Below are 14,120 nucleotides of genomic sequence, written 5' to 3'. Positions count from 1 at the left end.
AGGAAGCCACCAGAACTTCTGTGTCTAGTGTAATCCACCAACATGGATGGGCACAAGTTCCAGCATGATGGGCACAAGTTCCAGGCAGTTTGTCACCCGGCAGTAGCTAACGGAGGTACGTTAGGCGCCCCCACAGAGAGCAGGATAAAGACCGCCTGTGATCGCATCATCAGGATTCTGGAACCTCAGAGTTCTGAGGTTTGGAATCTCGAAGAGACACAAGGATTCAAATTGGTGGCTTTGTTTTTAAGACTTTATCTTTAAAAAAAAAAAAAAAGTAGAAGACATCAGAGAAGGGGGAGGGGGAGGCGGAGGGGGGATGGGGTGGGAGGGTGAAGGAATCGCTCCCAAATGTCGGATCCGGGTGACCCCCTTCCCCGATGGCCCCAGCCCACTCCCAGTCCCTTCTCTGTCCTGGAGGTGGGCCCTGGCTACCATCTTCTGCGGACCATGCCCAGGCTCTCAGGTCTCAGGCAAAGGTGAAGGCAGAAGCGGGTGCAGGGCCTGGAGGTCTTGTCTGTGTCCTTGAGAGACCCTCAAGTGGACGCTCAGGTCCCCCATGTCCCGGTGGGGCCCCAGGGAGGTAGGCATTAAGTGGAGGGGCCTTTGGAGCTGGAGTCCTGAAGCAGAGGGCCTGGCAGGGACCAACTGGGCACAGGCTGTGGTCACGTCTGGAGGCTGGAGTCTGTGGGAGGCGAGGAAAGGCCACTCAGGAGGCGGGGAGGGCTGGGTCACATCCGTCCCTCTGTGCACAGCCCTGAAGTGAGGCAGGGAGATGCAGGGAGAGGGACCGAGGGACAAGGGTGAGGAGGGGACCCCAGAGCAGGGGTTGCGGGAGATGGAGGGGAGGTGTGGGAACAGAGGGGACGGGCAGAGGCAGCTGAGGAGAGGCAGAGGAGGACACCGAGAGAGAGTGGGATGGGGGGAGGGACGTAGAGGGACTGGGGCGAGTGTAGGGTGCCTCCCAGGGACAGAGAGGACTGAAGAGGGGGCAGAGAGGGACAAGGGCGAGGAAAGCGGCTGGGGGAGCTGGGGACGCAGGACGAGGACCCCTATCACCAAGCTGCCACTCAGGCCAGGCCACCCCTGCCCACACCTGGCCATGAAGAGCTGAGCCCATCAGCCCACCAGGCCTGGGCAAACCCACCCACCTCTCCTTCCCGGCTCAGGCCCCAGGCCCCCGGGACCCCATGCCCCAGGCCCCCATGGTCCTTACCCACCTGCCTGCGCCCCACCAGAGCCCTCCCTCCCTGCTTGTGTGGGGCAGGTGCCATCTCAGTGCCCAGAGACCTCTAGGGCTCTGGGACTTCACATACAGGGTTCCCTCTGCTGGACCCTCCACCCCTTGGGTCAGCAAGAGTCGTCTCCTCCAGGGAGCCCTCCGTGAATGCTCTGGTCTGGGTCAAACGCCCCCCCCCAACCCTACCTCCTGGGACTGATGGCCCCTCCTGGCTCCTCCCACTCCTAGGGCTCCACGTCAAGGGGCCCATCCTGGGTCATCGCCCTCTGGGGTGGGCCTGTCTCCCCACTGGACTATGTGCCCTGGAGGGCAGGGCTGCGTTTTCATGGCCACTGTTGTGTCCCTAGCACCTCCTAGCACAGGGCTGGGCACAGAGGGGCACAGGGCATGTGTACTGGATGGACAGATGGATACTAAAGAGTTCTGACTGTCCAGTGACCCCTGAGAGCCACAGAGGGTTTTAACTGGGAGAGTCGGGGTGGTTTGGAAGGCCACGCAGAAGCCCTCTACACCCTGGGCCTTTGCACAGGCTGTTCTGCGTTTCTGTGGCGGGTGGCGGGTGAGTGGACGGACAATTGGTGAGACAGTGGGCGGGTCTTGTGGCGGCCACTGGGTGGCTGGGTAAGGTGGTGGACGGTGGAGTGGGTGTGTGAGGGCACGGTTAGTGGGATCGAGAGTGGGCAGGGAGTGGGGGCGGCGTGGAGGGTGGTGAGTGGATGAGTGACGGATGATGGATGGCGGGGTGAGTGGCCGGGTGGATGGGGGCAGGTGTTGGCTGAGGAATCATCTTTCCACCGAGCCCTGGAGGAGCCTCAGTTCAGGGACCCAGGTAGACCCTGCCGTGGAGGGATGGACCCACTGCTGGAGCCAGGAGTTCTCATGAAGGTTTGAGAGCTGTGCACCCCAGAAATAGGTCACTCACCTCCTGAACTCCGTCTCTATAGGTAATGCCACTCTCCTTCCAAGTTCAGACTCATGCCCACTGAGCCTGGAAGGGGAAAGGGGAAAGTTAGTGGGTCTTCCCACCCCCCCCACCCCCCGATGCCCCTCTGTGCCTCCCACCCTTCCTTCACCCCTGGCTGCTCTACCAGGACAGACTGAGTCATGTTTTAAGAGGGTGCTGGCCCTTTAAGAAAAAATGACTCCTTTCCCTGTGAGGGGCTGAGCCTGGAGAAGGTGGGACCAGGACATCTGCACTGGCATCTGCTGCTCCCCTCTGCAAACAAGAAGGAGTGGGGTCCAGGTGGGGTCGGCCTTACCGGGCGGCCTGACAGTCAGATGCGGCTGAGTCTCAGCGTAGCCTGCCACGGGCTGGCCCTCGGGGCTGAAGACGGCGCCTGGCCCTAGGAAGGGGTCGGGTGAGGGGGAGCCAGGGGGGTTCCCTCTTTAACGTGCTCAGAGCCGCGTCCCCCCACCCCGTACCTGTGCGGTTGGATTGGTCGATCATGGGTTGCACGATGCGTCTCCGGGCGTTAATGAACCTGGAGCCGGTCACGGGACCCAAGGGCGTCAGGAGGGGGCAGACGGGGACGGACGGGGCGGGGAGAGGGGACAGCAGGTGCAGGGGCTGCGGCCCAGGCCTCCTTCAGCACCGCGGACAGTGCCGGCCTCCCACCCGCTGCCCGGCGACCTGGCGCCACTCACCAGTTGTTGACCTGCAGGATGGTGAGCCCCGTGTCCTGTGCCAGCTGCTTCTTCTGCTCCTCGGAGGGGTACGGGTGCTGCAGCCACGGGGGCAAGAGTCACTCTGCCTGCCCAGGCGCCCCCTGGCCCCAGTGCCTGGCCTGGCCCGCAGGGTCAAGGGATGGTGGCACAAGTTGGGCAGGAGAGCCACCCGGGAAGGCAAAGCCCAGCGGGCACCCAGCGATCACCCACAGCCGGGCCCTTTCCAGCAACTCGAGGCTGGTTGGCCAACTTGCTTTAGGGGGCTCCACCACAAGGTGGGCTCCGTGGGGAGGGGCTGGCCCTGCTCCCCCTCTCCGTCAGGCTCCCAGCGGGCGCCTCTCCCTACCCCTGTTCCCACCCCACATGGCCCTGGCCTGGGACTCCCTACATCGTGACTCAGTCCCCTGCCTCTGAGTTGCTATTTCTCTGTCTCTGTCCCTCTGTCCCTCAGTCCCTCTCTGACTATTTTTCTGCCTGTCTCCATGAGGGTGCGGGGTGGGTGGTGAAGGCCAGACCGCCTGCGTTTGAAACCACTTCCGGCTGTGCGACCTGGAGCAAGCCCTAACCCTCTGGGTCTCAGTCTCCTCATCTGAACAGCCCAGGGCTGTGTCTGATGGACGGGGGTGACTGAGGGATGGTGATGGGCTGTCGCACACACCTGAGAACTGCTCCTGTCCTCCCCATCTCCGTGAGTCCCCTCCGTGTCCCCCTCCCCTGTTGAGTCTCATCTCCAGGTTCCTCTAGGGGGCTTGGCCACCCGCATCTTTCTCCAGGCCCACCCTGCACCTGGGCAGCAGGGCTCTCACCGAGAGGTGCTGGAACAACCAGGCTCGCATGATGTTGGTCGCCACCTTGGGGAAGATCCCTCGCTTCTTATTCCGCCGCCGCTCCTGGTCCAGCTCCTCGTCCTCTCCCCCAGAGCTGGGAGAGGCCACGCTCGTGTCCAGCCCATCTCCTGAGGGGACACAGGCAGGCTGCACTGGTGAACAGTGATGAGCAGGGGACCGAGGACCCCAGAACCCTCGCCCTAGACACCAGACCTCAGCTCTCTGTGCCCCTGTGAAGGTCTTCCTTGGACCAACCCCCAGGCTTCTTCGTGACCTCCCAAGTTCCTCACCTTGGTCGCTGGAGTTGTCCCCACTGTGAGAGGCCAGGCCCCCGCTGGATGGACCCGGAGTCCCCAAATGGACAGACCCACTGTCCTCATGGTCTCTGATCCATGTGTTATTCTAGAAAACAAGAGTTGGGTGTCAATGCCAAGACTCGGGGCACCGAAAAGCCCAGGGAGCGCGTGCTCCGGAGCTGGGACTTCTTGAGGGGAAGCTTGTTTCTGCCTCTTCCCTTTCCTGGCTGAGTGATCTTGGGCAAGTCACTTCACCTCTCTGTGCCTCAGTTTCCTCTACTGGGAAACGGGGGACAGTAACAGTTCTCACTTCAGTGTGTGTTCGGTGAGCTAATCTATGTAAAGGCACACAGCAGTCACCCGGGAAAGATGAGCTGACACAGGTCTACAGCACCATATCTGGAATCCTTGGGACGAGGAGCAATTCAGTTCAGAACTCCTCACACTTCAAACAGGAAATCAGCGCATTCATGGCCGCCGTATTTCCTTAATGGCCCCCAGCAGGGTCTGGGGCATAACCTCATCATCAAACTCATTAACATTTCTGTAGCAAAACGGATGGATATTTAACTAAGTGGAATAAATAAAGGCTATAAATAGCCTCCCATTAGTTCAGGTCAGATTTTTGCTGCCAAATGAGTTGGCGCTGGACTTATGGGGCAGGGGAGCCCAAATCCGAGATTTCAGATATTTTAAGGTCTTAAAATTGCAGATCAGGGATTGGGGGATTGTGTTTTATTTTTTCTTCCTCCCAGCAGTAGGGACTGAATCCAGGGCCTTCCATATGCTAGGCGTGAGCTCTAGCACGGAACATTTTTTTTGAGCCAGGGTCTTCCTAAGTTGTTTAGGCTGGCCCCCTATGATCCTCCTGCCTCAGGGGTTATAGGTGTGAGTCACTGTGTCTGCCAGGGCTGTATTTTCTTTACCCAAACTCTGACACACTTTGAGGAACTTGGCAATGTGTTCGATTCACCCTACGCCCCAGCTGTGACCCAGGAGGCCGGCCCACCTATAGCCACCATGTGAGGATTTCTTTTGTCATTTGGTTTAAGATTGGGTTGGTTTCTACCAGGGGGCTGCAGACTCGCTGTGTCCTTCCACCAAAGTCTCAGCAACATCCTGCTCATCTCTCTAGTCCTGCCAACCACTGGAAACAGCTGCCTGCAGCTGCCAAACTGGGGTAACCCCCTGCACTCAAGCCTGCCCACCATGTGCACAGCCCCTCCCACCTTCCACACCCTGCTGGATGTGCCCTGCTTCCCACTGGGGCTCAAGGATTTTCCCGGACTCCGTATGTCTATATGGAATCGTGCAACTGGGCGTGCTATAGGGTGAGTAGTGTTCAATTTCAGAATCGCTCAGGTCCGGGAGCTTGTGACCATGTCGGTGGCTGTGACCTGCAGATCTGACTGGGTGCTGCCCGTGAGTATATCCAAGCTGATGAGTTTGAAGCTTCCTGAGACCTTCATGTGGCCTGTAAGTGAACATGCCTGTCTGAATGTGAGTGTGTACCTGAGGACCCCAAGAGGCCCTGGCTGTCCCCAGACAGGCTGTGGCTGTGGCGTGTGCCAGCACTGGTGGTTGTGCCTTGCCTGTGTGGCTGGATCTGACTTGGATGATCCTAAATTCTGCTTTTCTCCCAGTGCTGGGGTTGGAACCTGGGCCTTCGTGATGCTAGGCCTGTGCTCTAGCGCTGAGCTCCATCCCCAGCTTGTTTCTCTTTGGTGTGAGACAGGGTCTTGCCAAGTTGCCCAGGCTGGCCTGCAACTTGTGATCCTCCTGCCTCAGCCTCCCGAGTCTCTGGCATTGCAGGTGCCCTTGAGATCACAGGTGTGTACCATCCTGTCCCCTGAGGCTGTGCACGTGGCAGCTGTGATTTCTGCACAAGTGGGTACACACCTGTGAGAACATCTGGGCGGGTGTGACTATGGCTGAGTGTCCTGCAAGAGGATCCAGGCTGTGTGAGGTCTGAATAAGAGCCTCCCGAAGAGCGGAGTCCCGTCTTCACCCGCAGGGGCTGCTCCCTGGGTGTATGTACTACAGGGCGAGGTCGGGTCCTTGAGGCTGTTTGGTGGCTGCTGTGAGCCCCAGGCCCAAAGCTGTGTCGTGTGCCATCATGTGACTGTGTGTCGGTGGTGTAGACGTCTGGGCGTGGTCCTTACGTGACTTTACTCCACAAAGTTTCACTGTTCTCTGTGGGTAGTGGGACCCACAGAGCTGTTAGGCGGTCCATAGTGCCACCACTGTAACGGAGCCAATGCCACTTTATCTTGTTGCTTCGCTGGGTCTGACCTGTGCAGCCATTCCAAGCCTGGGAGTTATTTTCAAATCTGGGTGGAAGAGTCTGGCTGGGGTCTTGCAGCTATTGAGGGGGACAGCGCGTGTGCGTATGCGCAGCCGCGGGACAGGGCTGGAGTTGTGTGCATGCGCAGGCACCATGGTTAGTCCGACTCCCAGAGTGTCTGGACCTGAGCGTGTGTGGCATCATAGTGGGCTGTCTGGCTCTCGCTCCACCCGGGAGTCTATTGTGACCAAGTGTGGTGCGCACGCTGCGTCCACACTCGCTCTAGAAGGCGGCGCTGGAGCGGCCCTAGGTCCCATGCTGCTGCGTGGCCAGGGTGCTTCAGGGCGTGGTTTCGCCGTGGCCTGCAGAGTGGGTGCCACTGCACCTGTTTGGGTATCTGTGTGGGAACCTACATGGGTGCAGCGGAGCCAGTAGGTGGTGTCCGCGGCTGTTGACGTGTGTGGTGCGCGTGCGTCCGTGTGCGCAGGCGCGCCTGTCTGTGGTCCAGCTGTTTCCGAGTCTGTGAAGCTGCTGTGTGGACGGCGGGTGGCCATGTGCAATGCTGCCCGGTAACCAACACCCCACGTCTGGGGTGTGGTGGTGTGGTGTGCCCTCCCGCTGTGTTTAGGCCGCTGTGGTTGCTGGGTGACACCCGGTACCGCGTCCTGGGCCTACCTGGTCTGGGAGGCTGGGGCAGGAGGCTGGATAGTCCTCGAGATCCTCCCTGCAGCCGCCATCCCGATCCTCGATGACCAGATCGATGGGCATCTTTCCCTTGAGGCAGGTGATGTAGCGGTGACAGAAGTTGTCGCACAGGTCGTGGACCTGGGGGGGCACCGGGGTACTGGGGGCGCCACCCGGGGGCCAGGACTGGGGTGCACAGGGGTGGGGGCATCTTGTGCTTCAACTCCAGTGGGGCAGAGACTGCTGGGGGCAAGTGAGGGCGTGGCAGGTGGGAAGCACTCACCTTCTCCAGCTCCAGCAGGTGGAACCGCAGCACCTGAATGGCCTGGATCATCTGAAGGCGGGGTGGGGGACAAAGACAGAAAGAGTGACAGAGGATGATCAAGACAGTGTCAGAGCAAGAGGAAGGCAGCAGGAAGAAGAGCGTGGGGCAAAGACGGAGACCCCGGGAGTTGGTGGAGAGGACACTGAAGCAGGGGTGCCAGGCAGGCACGCCCATCCCCTGCCCTTTGCCCTTGACTTTCCCACCCTTTGGGGCAAACCACATTTCCCAGAGTCCTTTGCCAAAGGGTTTGGCCAGTAGAAAGCCCTGGCTGGAGCTCAGGGTGTTTCTCTCTTCTCCCCCTTCTCTCTCTCTCCCTCCCTCCTCTCCTCTCTCCCCAGGACATGAGGCCCAGAGACCTGGCACCACTTGCCCTGGCTCACAGAGCTGGGCTCCGAACTCAGGCCACCAGTCTGTTCTCAAACTCTAGGCTCTGCACTGTTGCAAACGGGCGACACTGATCATGGTTTGAGAACAGCAGCCAGTGGTCACTTCTCTGCACCCTCAACCAAGCCAAGGGATATGGAGGGCAGGATAGGAGAGCCCCGTGGAGGGGGCCCCAGGAGGGCTCACCAGGTTGTCCAGCTCTGGGTTGGAGGAGAAGAGAGGTCTCTCGGAGTGGATCTTGGAGGGAAAAGAGAGGCCATAAGGGACAGCGGTCCCACCCTGCTGGCCCTCCGGGTGCTCCCTGGCTGGGGCTGCCCACCTGTTTGGCAAAGGCCGCAATGTCCTCATTGAAGGAGTCAGAAGAGCAGACGTCACTGCTGGGGGGTGTGCCCAGCCCAGCACTGGCCCCATCTCTGGGTGAGCAGGTGGCCAGCTCACATTTCTCAAAGACCAAGGCCAGCAGTGGGAAGAGCGGGTGTCTGAGGGAGGCAGGAGGGCGGAGCTCATGAGGGGGGTGTGGAGCCACTAGACGGGGACAGGAACCCACACAGTGACCCGCAGAGAGACACCAGCGCGAGACAGTGACGAGCCCGGAGCCCCCCACTCACCCGTAGATCTCATCCTTCTCCCTCTTCAGGCCGTCGCTGTCCAAGCCTGGGGCCGGGGGCTGGGGAGGCCGGTGGGGGCCGTAGGGCCCAGGGCCCCGGGGTGCAGAGGGCACTGTCTCAGAGAAGCCTGCCAGGGCTGCTGTCCCGTCCACGATGCCTGGGTAGTGGGGTAGCTCATCGTACTGGGGGGAGTTGAGAGAGAGCCTCAGGAGTTGTCAGAGACCCCAAGACTCAGCTACCTGCCAGACAGCCTCCCTACCCTAGGACCCAGGAGGTGTGCCCTCTGTCCCCAGGTGTCCCCTGCTCGCTTAACACCCCCCCCCCAATGTCCTATGGAGCTGTCTGTGGAACTGAGAGCCGGGCCTCCCCTTGTGCCCTGGACTGTAAAAAATGTCCCATCAGGGGTCCTGGTGTGTGGGCAAGAGGACCTGGAGGAAGAGCTGGAGCAGTTGGGTGGGGGTCCCAGGTGGTCTGGCAGGTGACTGCCAAGGGAAGGAAGAGGGCAGGGAGGTTCAGAGACACAGAGAGAGCAGGAGGAGAGAGGGGGAGAATGAATGCAGGAAGGGGAGGGTGGGGACAGGAGAGGCTCTGGTGGGGACACCTCCCATAGAACCAGGGCACTGTGTGTACACAAACAGGTAGACACGCTCAGCCTTCTGCCACTTCCATTTCATTTCAGTTGTCAAATGTGCATGTCTGAATGTGTTAACCACTTGTCACAGCCCACCCCATCACGTGACACACACACAGCCATGCACACCAACCCACGTGCACTCTTGTGTATCAGTCACACCCAAATGACCTCCCCCCAGATACACTTTAGTGCACATCCCTATAACCTGCAGGCTTTGAGTGCCATCCCCCCAAATACCCAAGAGGCCCCTACAAACGCACAGAGAGGCACAGGAACCAGGCCCAGGAATGAATAAATGGGTGACACATGAATGAGGCAGCTCAGGACAGCCCCAGCCTCCCACCAACACACACTGCAAACAGCCCCAAAGAGAGTCCCGAGCATTCAGGGCACACTTCTGAGTTGGGTCATCAAGGAACCAAGTGCCCGCCCTTGGCCTGGGAAGTGGAGGGATCTTTCTATCACAGGGTCAAGCCCTGTCCTCGGGGATGAAGACACTGAGGCTCCAAGATGCAAAAGGACAGGCAAGGGCGGAGCACAGGAGTGTTCCTATCCGGCTCCGCCTCCCACCCTGGACACACTTAGTGGCCCAGGCTCTGCGTCTGTCTCATCCCTGACGCTCTTTGACTTCCTCTTCAAACTTCTCCAGAGCCCTGAAGTTGGATCCAACTGCTCCTGCTGTTCATCACCCTCTATGAAGTGGGTCCTCACCTCCTGCCATGTTCCTGTCCCCACCCTCCCAAGCCGGTGCTCAGCTCCTCTCCTGTCTCCTTCTATCTCTCAAACAGACAATCGCTTGTCCAGCAGCCTGGAGAGCCCGACCTCTCCCAGCACGGTCCTCAGCACGATCCCCACCCCTAGCCTGGGAGTAGGGGGCTCCAACAAAAGTAGATCGGAGTCGGGGAGAGGAGAGGGGAGAGCAGAAAAGGAAGAGGACGGGGCGCGGGGTAGGGATAAAGGGCCCGAGATAGAGAGGACCCAGAAGCAGAAAGAGGGACGCCGAGGGCCAGGGGGAGGGTGAGACGCTGTGGCAAAGGAGGGGGGCAGAGGGGCACTGAGAAGGAAAGACACAGGGGCAGAGGGTGAGGGGAGGAGCCGGTGGAGAGGGCGAGGTGGGCCCAGAACCGGAGCCCCGGAGACAGGGGCTGCAGGGCTGGGGACGCGAAGAGCGGCTGGGGCGCGGGGGTCCCCGCCCCCGTTCCTACCCTCCGGGCCATGGGCTGATGCCGGCGGCCGCTCCAGGGTCCTTCCAGAGCCTGGCGGGTGGGGAGGGCGCAGCCCCGGGGCCGCGGGAGGTGGGTGCCGGGCCCCCCACCCGCCGCCGTCAGCGGCAGGCGCCGGGCGGGGCGGCGGCGCGGAGCATGGACCCGGCCGGCCCCCGCGGGGTCACAGCCGGGGACTCATCGCGGCTTGGGCAGCAGCGGCTAGAGTCGCCCGAGGCCCCCGCCCGGGGCCCGGGGCCGCGCTGGTGGCGGAGGGAGGACTCGGCCGAGCCGAGCGGCCCGGGGCCGGGCGGCGGCGGGGGCGGCTCCCAGCGGCGGGTCCGGCGCGTTGCGGGCACTCGCTCCCCGCTCCCCGCGCCCGCGCCCCGCTCCGGGTCTCTCCCTCTCTGTGGTCACATCCGGAAGTTCCACCGCGGAGATGCTTAACCCACTGTCCGCCGGTGGCTGGGGCGCGGGCGGGCGGGGCGGGCGTCGGAGCCCCCTCCCTCTCTCCTCCCCATCCCTCTCCCCCTCCCCTCCCTCCTCGCCCCTCCCCTCGCCCCGCCCTCCCGCGGCCTTTGTATCCGAGGCACCGGGGTCCGCGTCGGGTCCCCCGGTCCCACCCTCCCACCCGCTCCCGGCGTCGCCCTTCCCCCTCGGCCGCCAGGGTCTCCGACGGGTTCTTTCCTCTGCTCCTCTGGCCACCCTTCCTTCCTCTCGCCGTGACTTCCCTAGTCTCTCTGTCAACTGAGACCCGACCAGATCAGGAGGCCGGGAGGCACCAAACTCCGATATTTTAGTTTCTTTTCTGGGCCCCTGGGAGACTGGGACGCGCTGGGCCTGCGTGCCTGGCCGGGTGTGTGTGTGCGCCTGTGTCCCAGCGGTGTCTGGGCGCACGTCTGCTTGTTGGTGCATTCCTGGGGGCAAGTGTGTGTGTGTGTGTGTGTGTGTGTGTGTGTGTGTGTGTGTCTTGCGCGCACGAGACACACACACACCCCTCCGTGCTTCTGCCCGGCTCTGACTCCTGCCTTTTCCAAGGTCCTTAGCCTCAAGTCCCCTCGGCTCTCAGCCAGGCTGTGAATCTCCAGAATGGAGGCCACCCAGGGCCTCTGGTGACATGCATGTCGGCGAGAAGGGCCACGGCTCCTATCTGATTCCTAAGACAAGCTTTGAAATGGATGTTCTAGTGAGATAAAGATTTGTACCTGGTGTGTGCCGGGGTGGGGGGATGCCCTGGGGATGGGGTAGGGACAAAAGACAGACAAACTTATCCTGCTCGCAGTCACTTGGATGGGAGGAGGAGGAGAGAGAAGGGGAGTGAATAAATGTGTCGTGGAAAGGGTGCCTGAAGCACAGGAACTCCGGAACAAAGCAGAGTGTGGGGCGATATACAGGGGGAGCCCTCAGCAGAGGTGGCCTGTGAGCAGAGACCCAAGGAGGTGAGGGAGGGAGCCTAGCGAGGAGGAGGAGCTCCCCAGGGGCGGCAGGTGCAGAAGCCTCTGAGTCAGGGCAGAAGAGAGCAGCCAGGGTTGGTCCCTAGTCTCTGCAGTGGCTGGCTGCTTTCTTTCTTTCTTTCTTTCTTTCTTTCTTTCTTTCTTTCTTTCTCTCTCTCTCTCTCTCTCTCTCTCTCTCTCTCTTTCTTTCATCTTTATTTTCTGTTGTTGCTTGGTGGGGTTTTTGTTTGGTTTTTGGTTTGGGGTTTTATTGCGGGGTACTGGACATAGAAGCCAGGGGTGCTCTACCTCTGAGCCACATCCCCAGCCCTTTTATCTTCATTTTGCGACAGGGTCTTGCTAAGTTGGCCAGGCTGGCCTGGAACTTGTGGTTCTCAGGTGAGTGACACGCATCTGCTGTGCAGGCTTTCTCTACATGAGGGGATCCTGAGACTCCTGCAGGGGAGTACAGTCAGGTGTCAGGAGACCTGAGAACCCCTGGAATGGCATGGAAATCTTGTTTTCCCTGGAGGTGCCTGTGGTCCACACTCCTGCCAGTAAGAGAGACCTGACCCCCATGAGTCACAGACCATTCCTTCAGAGGAACAGCAGTGGAGCAAGGAGATGAGATCAGGAGAGCCCCCCCCCCCCGAGATGGGCAGATGGAGACCCAGAGAAAGGGGCAAAGACCTGGAGGGGGGACAGGGACCCAGAGAAGGGGCAGAGTCCCATAGAGAGCAGGAACAGAGGCTCAGGAAAAGGAAACAGGAGGCAGAGCGAGGAGGCAGCTGAAGGCTGTGGCACCCCTGCCAGGCTCTGGAAGGTGCCTTTTATGAGTGTCATAAACAGCCCACCCTGCGCCATCATCCTCCCCATCATGGAAATGACCCCCCACCCCTACCCCCACCCCCGGGCCCAGGGCAGGGGTGAGGCCAGGGGAGTGGAGCCAGTGGAGCCTAGCAACCTGGGGTTAGGCACAGCAGCACTTCCTGATGAAGAAGGTGAACAGGGCTGGGGGGGGAGTGGATGATGACCATGACCTCTGGAGGAAGGACAAGGAGAGATGGTGGCCTGATCCTCAGGCCCCTGAAAGCCCCTTTCCCCCACCCGGGGCTCAGCTCTGTCTGTCTGTCTCCCCCGACCTGCCTCTGCCTCTCTCTGTCTTCCTCTCTCTCCGGTACTTTCTCTCCCCATTCTCTGTCACCTGACACCCTGGACACATCTGCTCCCATGGCCATCTCCAGGGGTCTCCCTGGGAACTGGAGTCTGGACCCACCTCAGCCGGGTCCTCCTTTCCCAAGCCCCTGTCTCCCCACCCTGCAACAGGCTGGGGGCAGATAGTGGAGAAAATGTTAAGCCAGTGTGGGCAAGACTCCAGGGGCCTTGGCTGAGTCCCAGGTACCCGCAAGGTAGCCCTTCCACCCCCCAGCTCTTGATCACCACTGACTGTCCTGCTGGTGACACTGGCCCTTTAAGGCAGGCAGAGAGGGGTCTGGAGAGCCCTTAATCACTGCTGTGCACACAGCCCCCCAGATTGGGGTTTTGGAGCAGAAAATTAATTTAAATCACTTTTTAATTAAAGATGCAAAGCTTCTGTTGGCCCCACCCGCTCCGCACCCTCTGCTGAGACTCAGGGTGAGGGATGGGGGGACTCGGGGTCCAGCCTTGATTAGTGCCCTGGGTGGGGGGAGGGGAAAGTCACCTTTGCCCTTGCTGAGCCGGTGCTGAAGGAAGTGTCCAGTGTCCTCGCTGGACAGTCCCCGGGGCGAGTGGGGGAGGGCGAGAGCGCAGACAGGTAGGTTCCTAGAGGGCTGGGTGGCTGGGGACCCTGCACCCCCCAGGAGGCCCCCCAAGGAGGAGCTGGGGCTCCTGGGTGAATCTTTCTAGTTGATGAAACGGATGGACAGGACGACGGGAGGAGAGAGCATCTGCGGAGAAACTGATGGGGGAGGCTTAGGGAGGGGGCGGTCGTCCAGCTTTCCCAGGTCCCCCCAGTCTCTCACACAGTCACACACTCACATGCACACGCGAGGGCGCAGGCAGGCCTCATCCCCCTGAGCTCAGGCCTCCTCTCCCGACCCTCTCCCTTGCCCTCCCTGGGCCCTTCTCTTCTGAGAGGCGCCAGCTCGCCAGCTCGACCCTCCCCAGGCCTGCCTGGGCCTCCGCGCGGATGCCTGGGGGTGACCCCATTGGATGCCTGGGGGTGACCCCATCGGAGCTGCTCCCTTGCCCCCAGCTAGAGAGGTGACGCCCTGGGCCCGTGTCACAGCCGGAAGACCCCTGGCCATGCCCACCCGGGAGCCGCTGGGGGCCTGCCTGGCGTCCCCAACACAGGTCCCCCTCGGCCTATGCTGCTCAGACACCCGCCCCCCCCGCCAGGATCTGCACTCAGAGGCTGTGGGAACAGATGGAGAGAGCGCGACAGGCCCAGGCCCCTCCTGTCTCTCTGTCCTGCCAGCTCAGCCTCAGTGTCCCCTCTCTGTCATCAGCTGTTTGTCTCTCTCCCTTTGGGGCCAAGTCTCTGTCCCAGTCCCTTCC

At 61.1% G+C, this 14,120-nt stretch overlaps 1 protein-coding gene across 2 annotated transcripts; it reads right to left on the bottom strand.

Moving 5' to 3' along the window:
* Positions 1-273: 273 nt before the first annotated feature.
* MEIS3 (Meis homeobox 3) lies at positions 274-10,853 on the bottom strand. 2 transcript variants are annotated; one of them, XM_081274578.1, is made up of 13 exons: positions 10,153-10,853; positions 8,314-8,495; positions 8,025-8,184; positions 7,892-7,942; positions 7,280-7,330; positions 6,988-7,137; positions 4,023-4,134; positions 3,712-3,860; positions 2,885-2,961; positions 2,663-2,721; positions 2,500-2,583; positions 2,163-2,228; positions 274-685 (listed from the first exon to the last, which is right to left on the bottom strand). In XM_081274578.1, exons 1-12 carry the CDS (start codon positions 10,162-10,164, stop codon positions 2,179-2,181), a joined length of 1,137 nt encoding a protein of 378 aa, XP_081130704.1. In that variant the 5' UTR covers positions 10,165-10,853; the 3' UTR covers positions 274-685; positions 2,163-2,178. The 2 variants fall into 2 exon arrangements, with proteins under 2 accessions (XP_081130704.1, XP_081130705.1); XM_081274579.1 differs by having other exon boundaries at positions 6,988-7,086; positions 10,153-10,852.
* Between the last annotated feature and the right edge of the window lie 3,267 nt (positions 10,854-14,120).

The sequence above is a fragment of the Spermophilus citellus genome (genome assembly GCF_964194105.1).
Source record: "Spermophilus citellus genome assembly, chromosome: 18".
Lineage (NCBI taxonomy): Eukaryota > Metazoa > Chordata > Mammalia > Rodentia > Sciuridae > Spermophilus > Spermophilus citellus.
Note: the sequence above shows the minus strand (reverse complement) of the source record. Positions and strands in the feature narration are given on the sequence as shown.